Raw genomic sequence first — 18,877 nt, forward strand, 5'->3', positions numbered from 1 at the left:
TTTTAAAAAACAATTTCGAACCACCGTAGGCCTGACATATCTAAAAAACTAAAAAAAGATGGAACTCTTGACCTAAAAGTGATAATTTACATATGTATATATAGTTTTTGTAGATCTTCTCTAGGACTATTTATATTTTAAATATCAGCTCATTCGGATCATAAATAGATTTTTTGAAATTTTTTTTAAAAAATGTGAGACCCATGGTGGAATGTAATCTTGCGAATTAAACGTAAAGAGCTTTATTTACAACTTTGGTATCCCCCCACTGAAATTTTCCGGCAAAAATTTTAGTCGAATATTTGAATCCTAAAATGTCCTTTTTGAAAGGACTTTATTTGATTTTCTCAAAAAAAAAATGGTCAAATTGACCCCTAAAGAGAGGAGCTAAAGGGTTAAGATCTTCCACAAAAATGATCCCCATAAAATTCCATAATATAACTCTGACCATAAGAATTCTCTCAGATATTAACTTAAAACATTTTTTTCAGTTAGTATACCGCTCCCTTCGATCAAAAAATTAAAACTTTAACCCACTGTAAAAAAAATTCAGACCAGCTAGACTATAAGTTTATTCTACAAAAATTATCTACTCAACATGCCTTTTCAGAATTATAGGGTCGCTATTCTATTCCAAAAATGATTTGGAATAAATCGAAAAAAGTGGGCGTAAAAGTGGGCGAGGTAAATTTTTCATTCCGTAAAAACATAAGTTGGACTATGGCCAATCGGTCCGGCCGTTCTCAACTGATGCAATTACCAACGAACCACATTTGATTTTTATTTATATAGATTCTTCCGATCTAGTTTATTTGGTGTCCAAAAAGTTCAAGTTCAGTCAGATAGTTATTTATACCTTTATAGAGGAATAAAATCCTGTATCAGTAATTTAACTCTAAAAAATGTAATATCTATTTTATTTAAATAAAACACGAATATTTTTATTTATTTTTTTTTGTAGTTTTATTTTATTTTGTACATAAAATCACTAAAAAAATTTAAGAAAAACGGATACAATATTAAATAGTAACGAAGTTTTTCTTATAGATCAAAGATAGTTTATTTTTTTTTTTGTATGAAGTTTTTTTTCAAGATTTATGTTGTTGCAATACTATACAATATTTACAGTTAATGAGTGGGATAGATAGAAGAAAACAGAGATAGATGCAAACAAATGCACAGTACAGATACAGAAAGAGAACAAAGAGTTCAGAATAGGTAGATGGAATTGTTGTTGTTGAAAATGTGCCAGTGTAGCTTCTTCTTGATTGTTGTTGGACTTGGTGGTTAAACAGGACTAAGAATCAAAAAAAAAATCATTTGCCAAATTTCTTTTTGAGAGCCTTATAGATGTTGAAGGATGAAAAATATTTGCAGGCGGTGGTGGTGGTGATAGTGTTGGTAGTGTGTGCTAGTTTCAGGAATCATAACAAAGCTGCTAAAAGGAAGAACTCGAAAAGCTGAAAAGTACTAAGGGAAATTGAGAAGAAATAGGAAAGGGTCAGACATTAAGCGGGAGGGAAAGTGTGGTGAAGAAAAAAAGGCTTAAGGAGGGTGTAACAAGTAATAATTAACTTATAACTAGTTTGGCATCTTGGTGTCATCAGATTATGTTGGATTATGGACGGTTGCTGCAGTGCCTACGAACGACTTGTTAGTTAAGTTAATGCGTACCAGGAGCTGGAGCCACATTCAATGAAGTAGCTGAGGCAATGTGGCCAGCCAAAGGAGCTGTATGCACAGCACCACGAGTCTTAGCAACATAAACACCAGGACCATGAGGACCATGTGCGAGTCCATGACCAAGTCCAAGGCCGAGACCAGCATGGCCAAGAGCGGGACCTTGAGCTAGAGAGATACCGGGATGACCACCCCAGGCACCATGTGCTCCCCAGGCACCATGACCACCCCAGAGACCATGACCGGCCAAAGGAGCTACCAATGGACCAGCCCATGCACTATGATCAACGGCGGCATGACCACCCCATCCACCATGAAGTCCCAATGGGGCTCCCCAGGGTCCAGCTGGATGTATGGCAGAGGTAACATACGATACACCAGGAGCATGGGCACCAATCAGAGATGATTGAACACCGACGGCGAGAGCCAACATGACTACGGCAAATACGAACTGTAAAAAAGAAGAGATTAGAATAGATTATTAATTAATAAATTAAAAAAAATATCACTAAATGAAACGATTTTTGGAGAAAAAGGCTAGGTACGAAGTTGATTACAAATTGATTTCCTACTTATACCTAAAATAACAATTTCTTAAAGTGTAGTATAAAATAAACGTTTAAAGTGATTACACTATAGGTTACTTAGAGACATTAAAGTGACAATTGACTTTACATAAGTAAAAAGAAATAAACTATATGAGAATTATATCAAAAACACAATTTGTAACAAATCAATTTGCAGGAATTAATCACAAAAAAGTGCAGTGCAATAAATACATTTAAAGTGAATACACTCTAGATTACTTAGAGCCACTTATGTGGCAATTGTCTTCACGCTATATTACATGGGATGTATAAAGTAACTAACTGACTTCTGTTCTATGTGTCAAATGACCCAAAATATATAAACTGAGGTCAGCTTAAATCGGAAACATAATGATACACAATTTGAGAGTCTCTTAACCCTCATTCAATGGAATTCTTTTAAACTTGTTGTTCAATTTTTTTTGGAAAGTACAATAAGAAATGTAAAAATGACGGAAATATTATTGCAATTTTCCCATAGAATTGTGGTATGTGTGAATTATGTTTCTCAAAATTCATTTCATGAGTTATGAACATTGCGAAGGTTTTCACAAAGATCTAGAATTAATTGCATGGAAATATCAAGGATTTTGGTACCAGCATTTGCTAGCAGAGTATAGTTGGAGTGTCGAGAGGGAGAAAAATGAAAATATTAAAAAAAAAATAATTAAAACCATTAATTTTTTGTTCCAATTCTAATGTTATTTTTAGTATTTCTTTGTTCTTAATAAATATCTCAAAAATTTGATGTCCTGGATTTGTTTCAATATTTTTACTCATATATGTTTTACATCATGAAACTAGTGTTATTATTATTATAAAAAAAAGTAGTATTTCTAATCCTTTTTTAAAAAATAGTATTTCTACTCCTTGTTTTAAAAAAGTAGTATTTCTACTACTTTTTTTTAAAAAAAAAAGTAGTATTTCTACTCCTTTTTATAAAAAACTAGTATTTCTACTCCTTTTTTAAAAAAGTAGTATTTCTTCTGTCTTTTTTTAAAAAGTAGTATTTCTACTCCTTTTTTAAAGAAATAGTATTTCTACTCGTTTTTTGTAAAAAGTAGTATTTCTACTACTTTTTTTTAAAAAATGTAGTATTTCTACTCCTTTTTTAAAAAATAGTATTTCTACTACTTGTTTTAAAAAAGTAGTATTTCTACTCATTTTTTTTAAAAAAAAGTAGTATTTCTACTCCTTTTTTTAAAAAATGTAGTATTTCTACTCCTTATATATTTTTTAAAGTTTTTAATACACTAAAACTCATAAAAACACACTTTTAGAAAAAAACCGGCTATTCGAGGAGAAAAACCCGGCTCTTGGTATTCGAAATTTGAGCTTTTCAAAAAAACCGAAACCGACCTTAGCAAAAAAAACCGGTTGTTAAAAACCGGGTCGATCACCCTAATATCTAATGATAGATATTTCAAAGTCCATTGCAACGATGTACATATATAAGGTAAGTTGGACCTATATAAAGTAAGTTGGACCTCAAATTGGTCAAAATCGGGAAAAATATTTTGTAACTCGATTTTTTTTTCATCAAAAATTTTTTTTTGTCATAAATTCTTTGGAAAAAGTTTAAAAAAAAAATTCAAAAACAATTTAAAAAAAAATGTTTTTTGTTTACCTAAAAATACTTATTTTAAGGTTTAATTTGGTGAAGGATATATAAGATTCAGCTCAGCAGAATATTGCTATCTTACTTGTTATACCCTACACCACCATAGTGGGGAGGGTATTATGCGTTTGTGCAGATGTTTGTAACGCCCAAAAATATTTGTCTAACACCCACCTTAAAGTATACCGATCGACTTAGAATCACTTTCTGAGTCGATTAAGCGATGTCCGTCCGTCCGTCCGTCTGGTTGGCTGGCTGGCTGGCTGGCTGTCCATGTAAACCTTGTGCGCAGAGTACAGGTCGCAATTTTGAAGATATTTCGATCAAATTTGGTGCATATTATTTTTTCAGCTCAAGGACCAAGCCTGTTGAAACTGGCTGAAATCGGTCTACTATTTCACCTAGCCCCCATACAAATGTCCTCCCGAAATTGGACTTTATCGGTCAGAAATGTTTAATTTATATATGTATCTCCACAAATTCCGCTCCAAATAAGTTTTATATACACAAAATTCATGTCACCAAATTTTGTTACGATCGGTCCATAATTAGTCATAGCTCCCATATAGACCCGCTTCCGAAAATCACTTTAACGTGCATAAATCGCTTAAAAATGTTGGTAAACACACAAAATTCAACATAGTTAACTTTAATATAGACATAAATCACACAACCTAATTTCATGGTGATCGGTTCATAATTGGTCATAGCCCCCATATAACCCCACTTCCGAAAATCACTCAAAAATATAAATTATTGAAATTTTAAAAGAAAATTATTTTTTGCTCTTTTACTTAGTGTAGGGTATTATATGGTCGGGCTTGACCGACCATACTTTCTTACTTGTTTTTAAATGTATTTTTTCAAAATTATTACAATAAAATATCAGCCAAATTAAATTATTTCAAAACCTTATTAAGATTTTCACAGAATTTTTTTAATATTTCATGGTTATTATTCAACAGGATATATTTTATTGATCTAACCCCATATTCATAAAGAATTGTTAAATTTAAGAAGTTTATTTAACAAAATTGTCATACAAAAATTTGTTTATGAACCTGTGATAAATTTAAAAACTGTTTATGAACATGATGGTTAATTTCTACTTAAACTATATTTTGTATAATATTTTTGATACAAAACCAACAATAAATAATTTATATTCAGCTAATTGTTTATACATTTTTTATCCTTTGACACTTGAAATTTATAATATTTGCACTTATAAAATTAAAACTTTACACACACACACTATTTTCCCATAAAATTACCTTCATGTTGTTGAAAGGATTTAAGGAGAAGAAGTTGAAAATTGAAAAAAAAAAACTGTTTAAATTGAACTCAGACTGTTGTTCAATGAACGCTTTTTGGATTGATTCTGAATTTGTTTACAAAATTATGCCAACTTTTATACTAAAAATATAAATCGAGTTTAGAGTTGAAGTATTCATTCAGTTTTGTTTTTTCTTTGGTGTGTGGCAGACACTTACATTTTGGCCACACCAAAAAAGCTATAAAACAACAATAACAAGAACATATTCAAGCTACAATTTACAAGTGTGGCAGAGAATAAATAATAACAACAATAAAAATAATAAAATTAAACAGAGCACCTCCATCAAGAGCAAATAACTCGAGAAAAACCAATAACAAACAGCCAACATTAAGTGGCATGAATGCATGTGCCATGGACAACTAAACAAAAAGTTAATAACAATAAAACAACCAACCACATCAACTGCAACATTAGAAAAATAAATTATTGAAAAACAAATATATATGTATAAACAACAATGTTACATTTAACTAATCAGAAATACAAAAAAAAATCAATTTAAATTAATATTACAATAATACTTAGCAATGTGAAAAATAAACATAACTGCTAAATTATTTGAAAATTGTTAAGTCCACCTTAACACATTGTTGCACCACCTCCTTTTCGAATACAAAGTAACCTTAAGGTTACTTGAGATAAATATTTTACATGCATAATGTTCCGTGTCTATGTCAACGCCTATCTATGGAAATCACATCCGAAATCGGTTCTGTAGAAAAATGTTGTAAAGAACCATTAGACCAGTGATTTCAAACTTTGGGCGTACACCTCACCGAGGGACAATTTCATATTTTTTAGAGGTGTTTGGCTTTTTTATAACCTACACCACCATAAGGGGGGGTATTATTCTGGGATTGTGCTGTTGTTTGTAACGTGGAAAAATCGGCTGAGGATCAATTTTTGAGTCGAAATTTAGCACAGGCATTTTTATGGGTCGAAGGCAAGAAAAAGTCTATTAAATTTGGTTAGAATCGATTTATTATTCTCAATACAACTGCCCTATCTTAATATAGTTAATATCTCATAAATATCTTCAATATCTAGATATCTACAAAAAATTCAACACAAATATGTTTTATATAAGCTAAACTCATACTATCAAATTTGGTAACTATCAGTATATAATTTAATATAGCTCCCCGTTATGGGAAATCCTAAAAGATGTTTAAAGCTCCAAAACAAATGCAGAAGAATCATACAACAAAAAAGATTTAACCCATATAGAACAATAACCAGTTCATTATTCAAATTATTCCAAAAATTCACGAATTTTCAGAGCTGTCACAGAATTCAATTTTGATTTAATAAACATAACATTGCCAATTTAAAATTAAAAAAAATAAAATATTTATTTTTGCGAATTAACAGAATTAATTGAAATATAACGAAACACAGTGGTATGAGTAGTGTTTATAAAAAACCGACTTTTTAAAAAACCGGTTTGTCGGTTAACCGAAAATTGGCTTTTTTCCGGTTAAAACCGGTTAAAACCGGTTAACCGTCATATATGTGTAGCAAACATAAAATGTCCAATAAAGTATATACAGCTCTAACATTTTTAGTTTTTAGTAGTCAGGAATGGTTAATATTAAATAACTATAAATATACAAAAGTGCTAAGTCAGTTTTATTTTGTAAAAATTTAAAAATTATTATCTCAGTCAAAAGAAATTGATTTAAATAAGTTGCTAAATATATAATAAGTTCTTGTATTAATTATTGGTTTATTCATTAAATTTCAACCAAAAAATTTAAATCAATTTTTGAATTAAATATATGATAATTTTGAAATTTATTATCACCTCGAATTTCTGATATGAAACAAATAATTTTACAAGTCCCAAAAAAGGACCTATAAGATGCAATCGCACTTCTTCTTAGCTGTGATTATTTGTCATTATAAATCTCACCAAATAATTAATAAATCTCCATTATCAGAATTCAAAAATATTTCAAATCATGGATTTTAGAACGTTCTTTGTCTCTCCTGTAATATTTCTGAAAAGCTAACGAAATGATTAATAAATTAAAATTTTAAGAACAAAACACACTAATGAAGTCAAATTTATTGAACGAAGGTATGTACATCGAATTCAATTTAACGTTTGTCAAAATCATCACTAAGTTTTTAATGAGATTTAGCCTAAACTTATATAATTATACGGAATTTAATTTTAATTTTTAATAGTTTCATTATATGCAATTTATTATGAAAAAGTTTTTAAGTAAACTCATCGTCCTCTACTATTTAGAATCATTGTAATTCCTAAAAATATATACAGTTTAGGTTTCAAATCAGACCAATAATGTGTATACCATGAATATTAAAAATGCAAAAAACATGAGATTTATTAATTTCAGTCCCAAATTTTAAAAACCGGTTAACCGAGTGATAAAAACCGGATAAACCGGTTAACCGAAAATCAACATTTTAAATTAACCGGTTCGCTAAAAACCGAGATTTCGAAGAAAAACCGGTTTTTCGGTTATCCGGTTAACCGGTTTATAAACACTAGGTATGAGAAAAAAAGAGGGAAATAAATGTAACTTCTAAACCCTTAGTCCGACTTTAATGAATTTTCACAAGCGCACCAGGAGCTGAGCCAGGGGTCCCCAAAGTAGGAAACCTCGAGTATTGTCAATTTTAAAAATGATCATATTTCTTCGTTTGTGTTCCGATTTCAAAAAAAATTCGGCCCACTTCCGAAAATCACTCAAAATTATAAATTATTGAAATTTTAAAGCAAAATGTTTTTGCTCTTTTACTTAGTGTAGGGTATTATATGGTCAGGCTTGACCGACCATACTTTCTTAATTGTTTTGTTTTAAATATGAGACTTTGAGGGAGCACATACTAATCCCCATTCGGCCTACGAAACTAAACAACTGTAAATCAACTCGAAAACACCTCAGCCGAGTAATTAATACAGCACGACATAGAAGTGTGGACTTGTTCATACTATTTTAATAAAAAATCTTTGTTTTATCGTCAAAAAATATTAAAAACGAAAATTTTTAAGGCACCGCCCGCTCGTTTGGTCAATTTTTGGGTAAAAGTAAAAGTTATTTATGCTTGGTGCAGATTATTTGTTTGCTTAATATCTATGTACTCGTATTATATATGTTAGGTAACAATGACAACACCTACAAAATAAATTCCATATTTTAAATTACTTAATAATAACTAATTAATTCTTATAATACTTTTTAAAAGGTTAGGTGGTCAATCTTAAAGTATTTTTTTATTCGTATTTTATTAAAAATTATTTTATGTAAATATGTTGTGAACGTATAGTAAAGGAAGTTCTATCTATACCGGATGTATGTATAATTATATCTATACAAATTCAGTATGTTTTTCAAGACAACTATCCCTAGCCTACATCAAGTGTTGGAAAGCTTTCGTTGATCCATAACTGTTCCAAACATATAGAAATCAGATATTCCAACTTATCACATAGTCATCGAAGAAAGCAAGTATTTTGAAACCATTCAGCCACCTCACATTTGATTCCATTTGGTCTGCAACTTTTTCGAGGAGTATTCGAATTTGCATCTTCGGCCGTCGGTAAACTTATTAACACAATTATTTTTACCAGGAATAACGTTTCAGCGGATGCCATCAGTGTTGTCTGGAGATATTCGACCATCATGACATTCCTTTAAGGTCTGAAACATCTGAGAGTGTAGTGCGTAAAGGAGCATGTAGCGATGTTATTCTAAGTACCACCTTAGATCGTTTTCACCTAAGCAGGAAGTCAAACGATAATCTCATTCCAATGGCACTCTTTCAAGAATAAAGACTGATTGTTGCCTTCTACGGTCATTTCATTACAATTAGTTTGAAGCTCAACTTACAGTCCAGAGTAATACCAAGATAGATTGATATCTCTATAGAAGATTGATTTCTATACTATTCAAAATAAATTGGATGTCTGGTATTCTACGTATTGTATTCTAGTATTCTATAACAAGCTCGCACTCCTTAGCTTGATGGACTATACTTCCCCTTAGAATATCCCTTATAGTGGAAATAAATTAATCGTTGGCCACAATGCCAACATCATTAACCATAGGAACAACTTTCCAGGGATATATAGCATGTTAGCGTGTCCAGCTCTTTACATGGATATATGAATATATAATTTCCCTTATGGTGGTGTTAAATTTTTCGTTGGCATCAGTAGCAATATCACCATCATTAGCGACAACTTTTCAGACACGATGTCCTTCGTGTAAGGAGGATTATACTTATTTTAGGGTTTTATTCTACGTTCGACAGAAATTCTTGATTTGGTACCCCAAATCTAATTCGTTTGAGTTTAATTTTACTAAAATTTATTAATTATAATTTTTCGAATACTGTGACGTATGATTAATACAAACTACTAAATACTTTACTTGTAAATATAAGTAATAGGTAGGAGCCGAATTTTCATGCATTTATTATTGGATAGTATGCGCCTAAAATATGCTTCAAAAAAATCAAAATATGATCTAAAAATTTAAAATATTTTAGTGCAGAAACATAAAATAATAATTAATGATTCGCGCAATGTCCAAAAAATACATAACAGGGTTCCCAACAGTTATATCAGGACTGAAATACCTAAACTTTTAAAATTATAATTGTTTTTCTGAGAAAACGACGAATATATTAATTAATCTTGGTTAAAATGAATGTCAATATATTGATCGTGTTGTAAAGTAGTATCTAGGGTATTCAATCGATAACCGTTAATCGGTTAACCGATTAATTTTGTACGGTTAACTGTTCGAATAATTTGAAATTGCCGATTTTCAAATAACAAATAAACCGATTAATTTGTGTCGATTAACCGATTAACCGAAATTCCTTTTTTTGCACTTTAAATATGTTTTTTGTATTTATTTTTCAAATACAAATTTCATATTAAAATTAGATTTTTTTTGAAGATTGAACATCATTTTGAATAAACATGATTAGTGAGTATGTGTAATAATTGACATATTTAATTTACATGTATTTGAAACTTTGTATTTACATGTATAGACGAAAGTTTTTTTTGAATTAGTCTTTTATCATAACTAAACGAAACTATTAAATTAATCAAAATCTAAAACAATTCAAAAAGGAATATTCTTTATCATGCTTTTGATTTCTTCAACATATACAATCAGCGAGAGTTTTTTCCAAGAAAAGTTTTATTAAATCTAAAGAAAAAAATCGTTTAAATTATATTCATTTTATAAAAGATTATTTCAGAAGATCTCACTAAGACCCTAAAAAACTCACACATCGCTCATTTGCCGCATGCAACAACGTCATAATAAAAAAATTCGTTTCGAGAAAAACATTTTTGAATATTTCATAACATTTTACTATTTCTTAAATCAATTTTCAACAAATCATGCGATTTCAGAAATATAAATAATGGATGTTAATATCTTTCTAATCTGTATTTAACATAAATTTTTATTTATCAAATATACGAGAAAACATGAATTTTGATGTTTACAACTAAAAAAAACACTCATACAAAAAATTAAAAATTAAATTAAGAACAGCTCGTATTTTGTAGTACTCAGTTCATAAAACACGGATTTTGAGTTATGACGTTGTTGCAGCAAATAGGCGATATGTTTACAAAAATGATCTCAAATACCTTATTTGCTGTTTTTAATGTTTTTGTATACAAAATTCGTTGTTGTATTTTCAATTTAAAATGAAAATAGAAATTATTCGGTTAATCGAATAATTTTAAATTAACCGATTATTAACCGAATAAATCTAAACTTCGATTAATTATTTGCTCGATTAACCGATTAAACCAGAAACCCGATTAATTGAATACCCTAGTAGTATCCAGCCTTAATTTTGATCTCATAATAACCCAGCAGTTAAGCAAGTAGTAAATGTTTCCCTTATAGACAGTAATTGTCACTAATGTCTGATCACTTGGCTGACTCCAATTTATTTATTTTGGCTAATTTGACACGTATATGCTATTACTTTATACATCCCATGTAATCTAGCGTAAAGACAATTGTCACTTCAGTGTCTCTAATCTATAGTGTAGTCACTTTAAATTGTTTACTACATTTCTCTCTAAGTTATCCAAAAGGGATAATTAATCCCCTGCTTACGATATGATGGTCACGTAGCTAGTTATGTAACCGGTTGTCACTAGTGTTTATAATCCGGTTAACCGAAAAACCGGTTTTCTTTGAAATCTCGGTTTTTTGCGAACCGTTTAATTTAAAATGTTGATTTTAGGTTAACCGGTTTATCCGGTTTTTGTCACTCGGTTAACCGGTTTTTAAAATTTGGCACTAAAATTAATAAATCTCACTTTATTGTGCATTTTTAATATTCATTGTATACACATTATTGGTCTGATTTGAAACCTAAACTGCTGATTTACAATACAAACCTCTTTAGATTAATATTTTTAAGAATTACAATGATTCTAAATAGTAGAGGACGATGAGTTTACTTAAAAACTTTTTCAGAATAAATTTCACATAATGAAAATATTAAAATTTAAAATTAAATTCCGCATATTTCTATAAGTTTAGGCTAAATCTTACTAATGATTCATTAAAAACTTAGTGATGATTTTACCTAGCGTTAAATTGAATTCGATGTACATACGTTCTTTTAATAAATTTGAATTCATTAGTGTGTTTTGTTCTTAAAATTTTAATTTATTAATCATTTCGTTAGCGTTTCAGAAATATTACAGGAGAGACAAAAAACGTTTTAAAATCCATTATTTGAAATATTTATGAAATCTGATAATGGAGTTTTTTTATAATGACAAATAATCATAGTCAAGAGGAAGTGCGTTTACATCTTATAGGTGCTTTTTTGTAACATTTTCTGTCGAGGTGATAATAAATTTCAAAATTATCAAATATTTAATTAAAAAAGTGATTTACATTTTTTGGTTGAAATTTAATTAATAAACCAATAATTAAAATAAGTATATTTAGTAACATATTTATACTCAATTCCATTTGACTGAAATAATAATTTTGAAATTTTTACAAAATAAATGGACTTAGCACTTTTGTATATTTATAGTTTTTTAATATTAACCATTCCTGACTACTAAAAATTACAAATTTAAAAGCTGTATATACTTTATTGGACATTTTTTGTTTTCTACACATATATGACGGTTAACCGGTTTTTTCGATGTCGGTTAACCGAAAAAGCGGTTTTTCAAAAAAGTCCAATTTTCGGTTAACCGACAAACCGGTTCTTTAAAAAGTCGGTTTTTTATAAACACTAGTTGTCACCCTAAATGATATGAAAATCACTAGTTCAGGACAGTCCCCTAGAACTGCTGGGAAATGACTGTAAGAGCGGTAATTGTGTATGTGGAGTTAAAAAATCTTTTGATAACGAAATCTCTTATTAATCGGAATTGCAATGAAATCGACGTCGAAAGAAGTATATCTATAACATTTAATGTTATTTCTATAACAAATTCGACAAAATTTGTCCAGACAATACATATATTCTCCTTGTCGACAAAAAATTAATTTTTTATTAAAAACTTGGAAAATATGCATTTTGAAGTAAAATATAACAAAATATATTCAATATCAATAAAATATGCAAAAATATGCACTAACAAATCGATGCCATTTTACAGCAAAATGTGCGATTCGTATAGATAATTGGTATCCATTGTATTTGGACGTTCGAGAAAAAACATGCATTTGCATATAAATCGGCCCCCTGGTAATAAGTATTAAAATTTTTTTTACACTGTGAAGTTGACCCTGTGATTATCTTTGCAGCAATTTCACTAAATAGTTTATAAATGGAAAACTTGGAAACATTTTAAATATGTATATATGTATTAGGGTATTCATTCGACTAATGATCGTTCGATTAATCGAATAATTTCTTACGAATAATTATTCGAACAATTTAAAAAGGGCCATTTCGAATAACGAATAATTCGAACAATTTTTATGTAGAATAATCGAATAAAACGATTAAATGTTCATATATATTTTAATTTATTAAATTGCTTAAAATTTTTCATAATTCCAAATTTAAATAAGTAATAATGACTCAAAAAAAATCTATTCTTTCTGAAATTCGACAAATAACTAAAGACAAAGGGATTTTCGATCACTGTAGATGAGTGTTCCGATAGCTCCTTCTATAAATATATAAATATTACTGCAAGAAGTTATAATTCTAACAACAAATCTTTAAACAATTTTAACATAGGACTTGAACCAATGACAATAAAAGGTACGGAATAAAATATTTGTTATTTAGCTGGCGAAATATTAAAAGAATCGCAATTAATAATCAAAATATTAACTTAGATTAAAGTAGTGTTGAATGTGATGGAGAATGTGATTTTGAAACGGTCATCGAAAGTGATATTGAGGATGACATTTATAATGATTACGTTGAAATAGATGAAGGCCATGATCTTAAAATATATGTATATAAGTGATGTTATTAACAGCGTACGTAAGTGTTGCAAAATATTTAATAAATCCAATGATAAACACAAATATTGCAAACTAACGTTTTGTTGCAAGAAAAGCATGGAGTTCGTCTTATACATGATTTTGAACATCTTTGTCTAACATGGAAATAAACTTTTTGCGTATTTGTAAATGCGTCAATCATGCACTCACAGAAAAAATTATATTTCAATTCAAACATTTATCACATATTGAACTGGTTTCAATTATTTCATAATTGAATCAAGTATTCATGTACTCAAAAACAAATTTTTCTGATATTTTCTATTGAATTTTGAGTTTTGAATTTGATAATTTTGACAATTGAATATACAATTTACATTATTGGTTGAACTTTAAATACAAAAATTATTGAATAGATAATTTTCGTAATTGAAAACACAAAAAATAACAAAAATGTGTTTTCAATTACGAAAATTATCTATGCAATAATTTTTGAATTTAAATTTCAACCAATAACGAAAATTGTATATTCAATTGTCAAAATTATCAAATTCAAAACTCAAAATTCAATAGAAAATATCAGAAAATTTTGTTTTTGAGCACATGAATACTTGATTCAATTATAAAATAATTTAAACCAGTTCAATATATGATATATATTTAAATTGAAACGGTTTAAGAAATAGTTTTTTCTGTGCTGCCTGACTTCAAAATTAGCCACGATCACAGACAATGATATCAAACTTTGGACAGATTCCCTTTATTGTGTAATTCCCCAAGACCACTTTATTAAGCAAAGATTCGGCAACGTTGATAGAGCTTGATGTATAATACAATTCGTTATAAATAATTTAGAAATAGTGAATAATTAATTTACTAAAGAATTAGTTACTAAATTTAAATCCTGAATTAATAAACGACATAAAAAAGTTCTTAATACGTTTATATTGTATTTGAATTCAGGATCATGTCCAACTAGCTCAAATTTTTTAAAGCATAACTCCAAAACGGAAACTTAAGGGTTTGCTAGTCAATTGTTTTGTAGATTGTTCGGGAGTTAATCTGTTCAGAATATTTCTGATGAAAATTTAATGATGGACTTTGTTTTCGAATGTTTTTTAACATTAGCAATACTTTAACGTTTTTTTTGTTTTTCTTTAACAATAAAATATTAAAAAACCGACAACAAAACTTCATTCTTTACTTTTTTAAAAAATTTAAATTATTAATTCGATCACACGTTTAAAATTAATCGAATTATTCGAACAAGTTAAAATCTCTTATTCGAATTATTCGTTTTATTCGAACAAGAGAAAAATCGAATAATTCGATTACCCTAATATGTATGTATGTATGTATGTAGGTTTGTAAAAAAGTGTGGTACTATTAAGTAGCTAAAATAATTCTTGCTTAAACGTTATTCAGTTAAGAATCCTTTGTGAATAAATAATGTTAATGGATTTTTTTGGAAAATTTAAATTTTTAAAATGCAATAAAAGTTTTGTTTAAGAATAGAATTTAAAGAAATTTTACAATTAGAAATGTTTTATAGAAATTTGTGAGATCCCAAAAATTTATTTTATTTTTTTTTAATTTTTGACACAAACAATTTAAAGACATATTGGGGCATACAAAACAGGTTTTACATTTTTTAAAGCAGCTATGCGATTAGAGAAAATTTGGCATAAAGTTGAAATTTACATAAAAATAGGTTTACTACAAAAGGCTCTGGAACTCGCACTTATTAAAATTTAATTTTTTTTTATTCTACAATACTTCCCAAAATGTTACCTTTTAGAAAAATATAAACACATTATTTTTTGGCTTTATTTTCTGTATACACATTAATAAAAGATTGTTTTGGAAAAAAAATCGAAAAAAATACTTTTAAAATTTGTTTTAATTTAAATGCGCATAACTTTTAACTTAGTATTTTCTTAATACTAATAAATTTCTTGTTAATTAAAAAATATTTATTTGAAAAAAATAAAAAATCGGGAGAGAGTTGTATACAGGGCTGTCAGATAAATTTGGGAAAAATCATCAATATCCCGATAAAATAGAAAAAATCGTTATTTCTAATTTTAAAAAATGTCAAAAAAAAATCAGAAAATTAAAAAGGTCAAGATTTCTAACAGGAATTTTTAATTTGTATTTAAAAAGTGAGCGAAAACATAACATATATCAAAAAATATTCCTTAAAATTGAAGTTTATAAATAAGTGATCACTAAAATAAAAAAGTAAAGCTCAATTTAATTATAATATAAGGTTTCATTCAGAATTTTTTTTTAATTTTAAATAAAACATATAAAAAGAATTGAATCTCTGACATTGCTTTTTAAATATAATTTCATTAAAATGTAGCACTACGCTGTAGGTGGTCTATTTAGAAGGTACAAATGCTTGAAATTAAAGCATAACTTGAAGCTTGGCGGCTTAAATTGAATGGGGTAATGTCATTATATTCTGAATAAATTTTGTCAAAATAGTTTTGTTAAAGCAAAAGTTGCTGTAGAATTTTTCCATTTTATTTCCGTAATTTACAAAAATTGATTTAAAATCAAAAAATTTTAATTGACAAAATTCAAAATCTAAATATTCTTTAACTATTTAACTTTAACTTTCGAGAAAGAAATCGTCAAATCGCTAGTTTGCTATTTTTTAAACCAAATATCATCAAATCTGGTAGCTATGGTTGTATCCGCTATTAATAAAAATCCAGACTAAGGTAGATAAAAAACACTGAAATTCTAATTTTCAAATGTTGATATCTCGTAAACTATAAGAGATAAAATATAGTTATAGGTATGTTTTTTTGTAGATCTATTCCTGTAGATTATACATATATACAAATCTATTAAGTACTATCGAGAACAAACATTTGACATTAATTTTACATTAGACCACTTTGGTGCCTTGAAGTTCCGCCCACCTTAGTGTTTAAAATCCAGATTCAAAATTTAAACTCAGCTATACCTCCTCTATAGTCCTGGGAAACTGGGACTATACGTTTAGAAGTTACAGATTTATTTCCATTTTATTCATTTCCCCCACTGGGCAACGTATCTTGATTTTGGCAATCGATATTTTGAGTATTTTTATACCCACCATGCAATACTTTGCTTTTGCGTTCTGTTTGTAACGTATCGAAATATTAGTGATAGAACCAAAAAGTATATATATTCTGTGTCCTTATAATATTCTAAGACGATCAACCTATGTCCGTCCGTTTGTTTGTCTGTTTAAAAACACGATAGGGCACAAGAGAATGGAGCTGACATTTTCCACAAATATTATCTGTTGATAAGGTTTGTTTAGTATTGAAAATGAGCAATATCGGTCCATTATTTCACCTAACCCCCATACAAATGTCCTCCCGGAATATTGTTTAAGCTGTTACAAATATGTTGATTATTCGGCAATCCTGATAAAATTTTGAACAAATTATTTCTAAAGTACTCTGAAATTATACTGTAAAGTATGGCGAAAGTGGGCCAACCTACAAGGTCCCCCCAAAGAAAATTACTGGAACATTCATAACTGTCTTATAATAATTAATATCATGTGGATATTGGACATAAACAAGTTTTATACGAACCAGTATATTTCTAATATCTTTTATGAGAATCGGTCCATTTTTATTGTCACATATTGATAGTGGGTAAACAAGATTTTGTACAGCTGAATATAAAACGTTTATTTGTTTTTTTTTATCAAAATTTTAAATTTGGGCTAAATATTCTAAAATCCAAATATTCTCTTATATGGGGGCTATGACCAATTATGGACCGATCACCATGAAATTAGGTCGTATGATTTATGTCCATTTGAAAGTTTACTATGTTGAATTTTGTTAGTATACCAATATTTTTAAGCGATTTATGCACGTTAAAATGATTTTCGGAAGCGGGTCTATATGGGAGCTATGACTAATTTGGGACCGATCGTAACAAAATTTGGTGACATGAATTTTGTATATATAAAACTTATTTGGAGGGCAATTTGTGGAGATACATTTATATATTAAACATTTATGACCGATAAAGTCCAATTTCGGAAGGACATTTGTATGGGGGCTAGGTGAAATAATGGACCGATTTCAGCCAGTTTCAATAGGCATGGTACCTGGGCCATAATATGTACAAAATTTTATCGAAATATCTTCAAAATTGCGACCTGTACTCTGCGCACAAGGTTTACATGGCCAACCAGCGAACCAGACGGACGGATGGACATAGTTTAATCGACTCAGAAAGTGATTCTAAGTCGATCGGGATACTTTAAGGTGGATGTTAGACTAATATTTTTGGGCGTTACAAACATCTGCACAAACGCATAATACCCTCCCCACTATGGTGGTGTAGGGTATAACTATCCGGAAATACAGGGAAAATCTTCCTAATATGAAGTGAATAAATAAGTGAATTGTACGTCAAGTGCATGAATGCCTCTATTATTTATCATAAGAACAACTTTGGCCTTTCATATCATTTGGCGCGTAAATAATTATTTAATTTATTAATTTAGTTTAACTGTTGTTTATTATTATTATTATTCGCATTCAAGAATTTACCATGTAATTGTTGAATAATTTTTCAGTTTGTTTTTTATTCAAGTTTTCATGTTTGCTGTAATTTTAATTTTGTTTAGTTAAAATTCCCAGCGGATAAATAAATTCAAAATATTTATACAATAAATATTTGTGTTTGTATGTAATTAAATTGTTTAAATTTAATACTCGTAGTTATAATGATGTTTACAAATGTTTTCAGTTGTTCGTTGTAGTTTAGGTTTGATGTAAATTTAATCTTTGATGTAAAAAGTGCAACTGTTTGATTGTTGGTTGGTTGGTTGCTGGATTGTCTGTTTATTCGTTTGTTTTTATTTCATGTTATGAATTCTAATATTAATTTGTCACATTAGACTTTGGGTTTAAATTTATTTATTTTTTATTTGTTGTTGCGTTTTTAGTTTCCATTCGATATTAATTCGCTGTCAAGTGTCAGCGGTTGCCTGTTTTTAGTTTTCTTCTGTTTAATCGGTCTAAATCGGTGTTTGAAAGTAAAGAAAATTAATGTGCATTTAATTTGTGTTGATTTCTTATCAGCAATAATTTTTACTTTATGTGTTTTGAATATTGAATTATTTTTTGTTGTTGTTGTGTTTTTCATTTATGCCATTTTTAGTTTAGTTTTTTAGCATTCA

The 18,877-nt window shown here is 28.7% G+C and overlaps 1 protein-coding gene across 1 annotated transcript; it reads right to left on the bottom strand.

Annotated features, from left to right (window-relative positions):
• Positions 1-1,506: 1,506 nt before the first annotated feature.
• On the bottom strand, positions 1,507-5,252 carry LOC135951876 (adult cuticle protein 1-like). The gene is made up of 2 exons (XM_065501620.1): positions 5,160-5,252; positions 1,507-2,131 (listed from the first exon to the last, which is right to left on the bottom strand). Exons 1-2 carry the CDS (start codon positions 5,163-5,165, stop codon positions 1,664-1,666), a joined length of 474 nt encoding a protein of 157 aa, XP_065357692.1. The 5' UTR covers positions 5,166-5,252; the 3' UTR covers positions 1,507-1,663.
• Positions 5,253-18,877: the final 13,625 nt, after the last annotated feature.

Source organism: Calliphora vicina, chromosome 2, assembly GCF_958450345.1.
Source record: "Calliphora vicina chromosome 2, idCalVici1.1, whole genome shotgun sequence".
Classification (NCBI taxonomy): Eukaryota; Metazoa; Arthropoda; class Insecta; order Diptera; family Calliphoridae; genus Calliphora; species Calliphora vicina.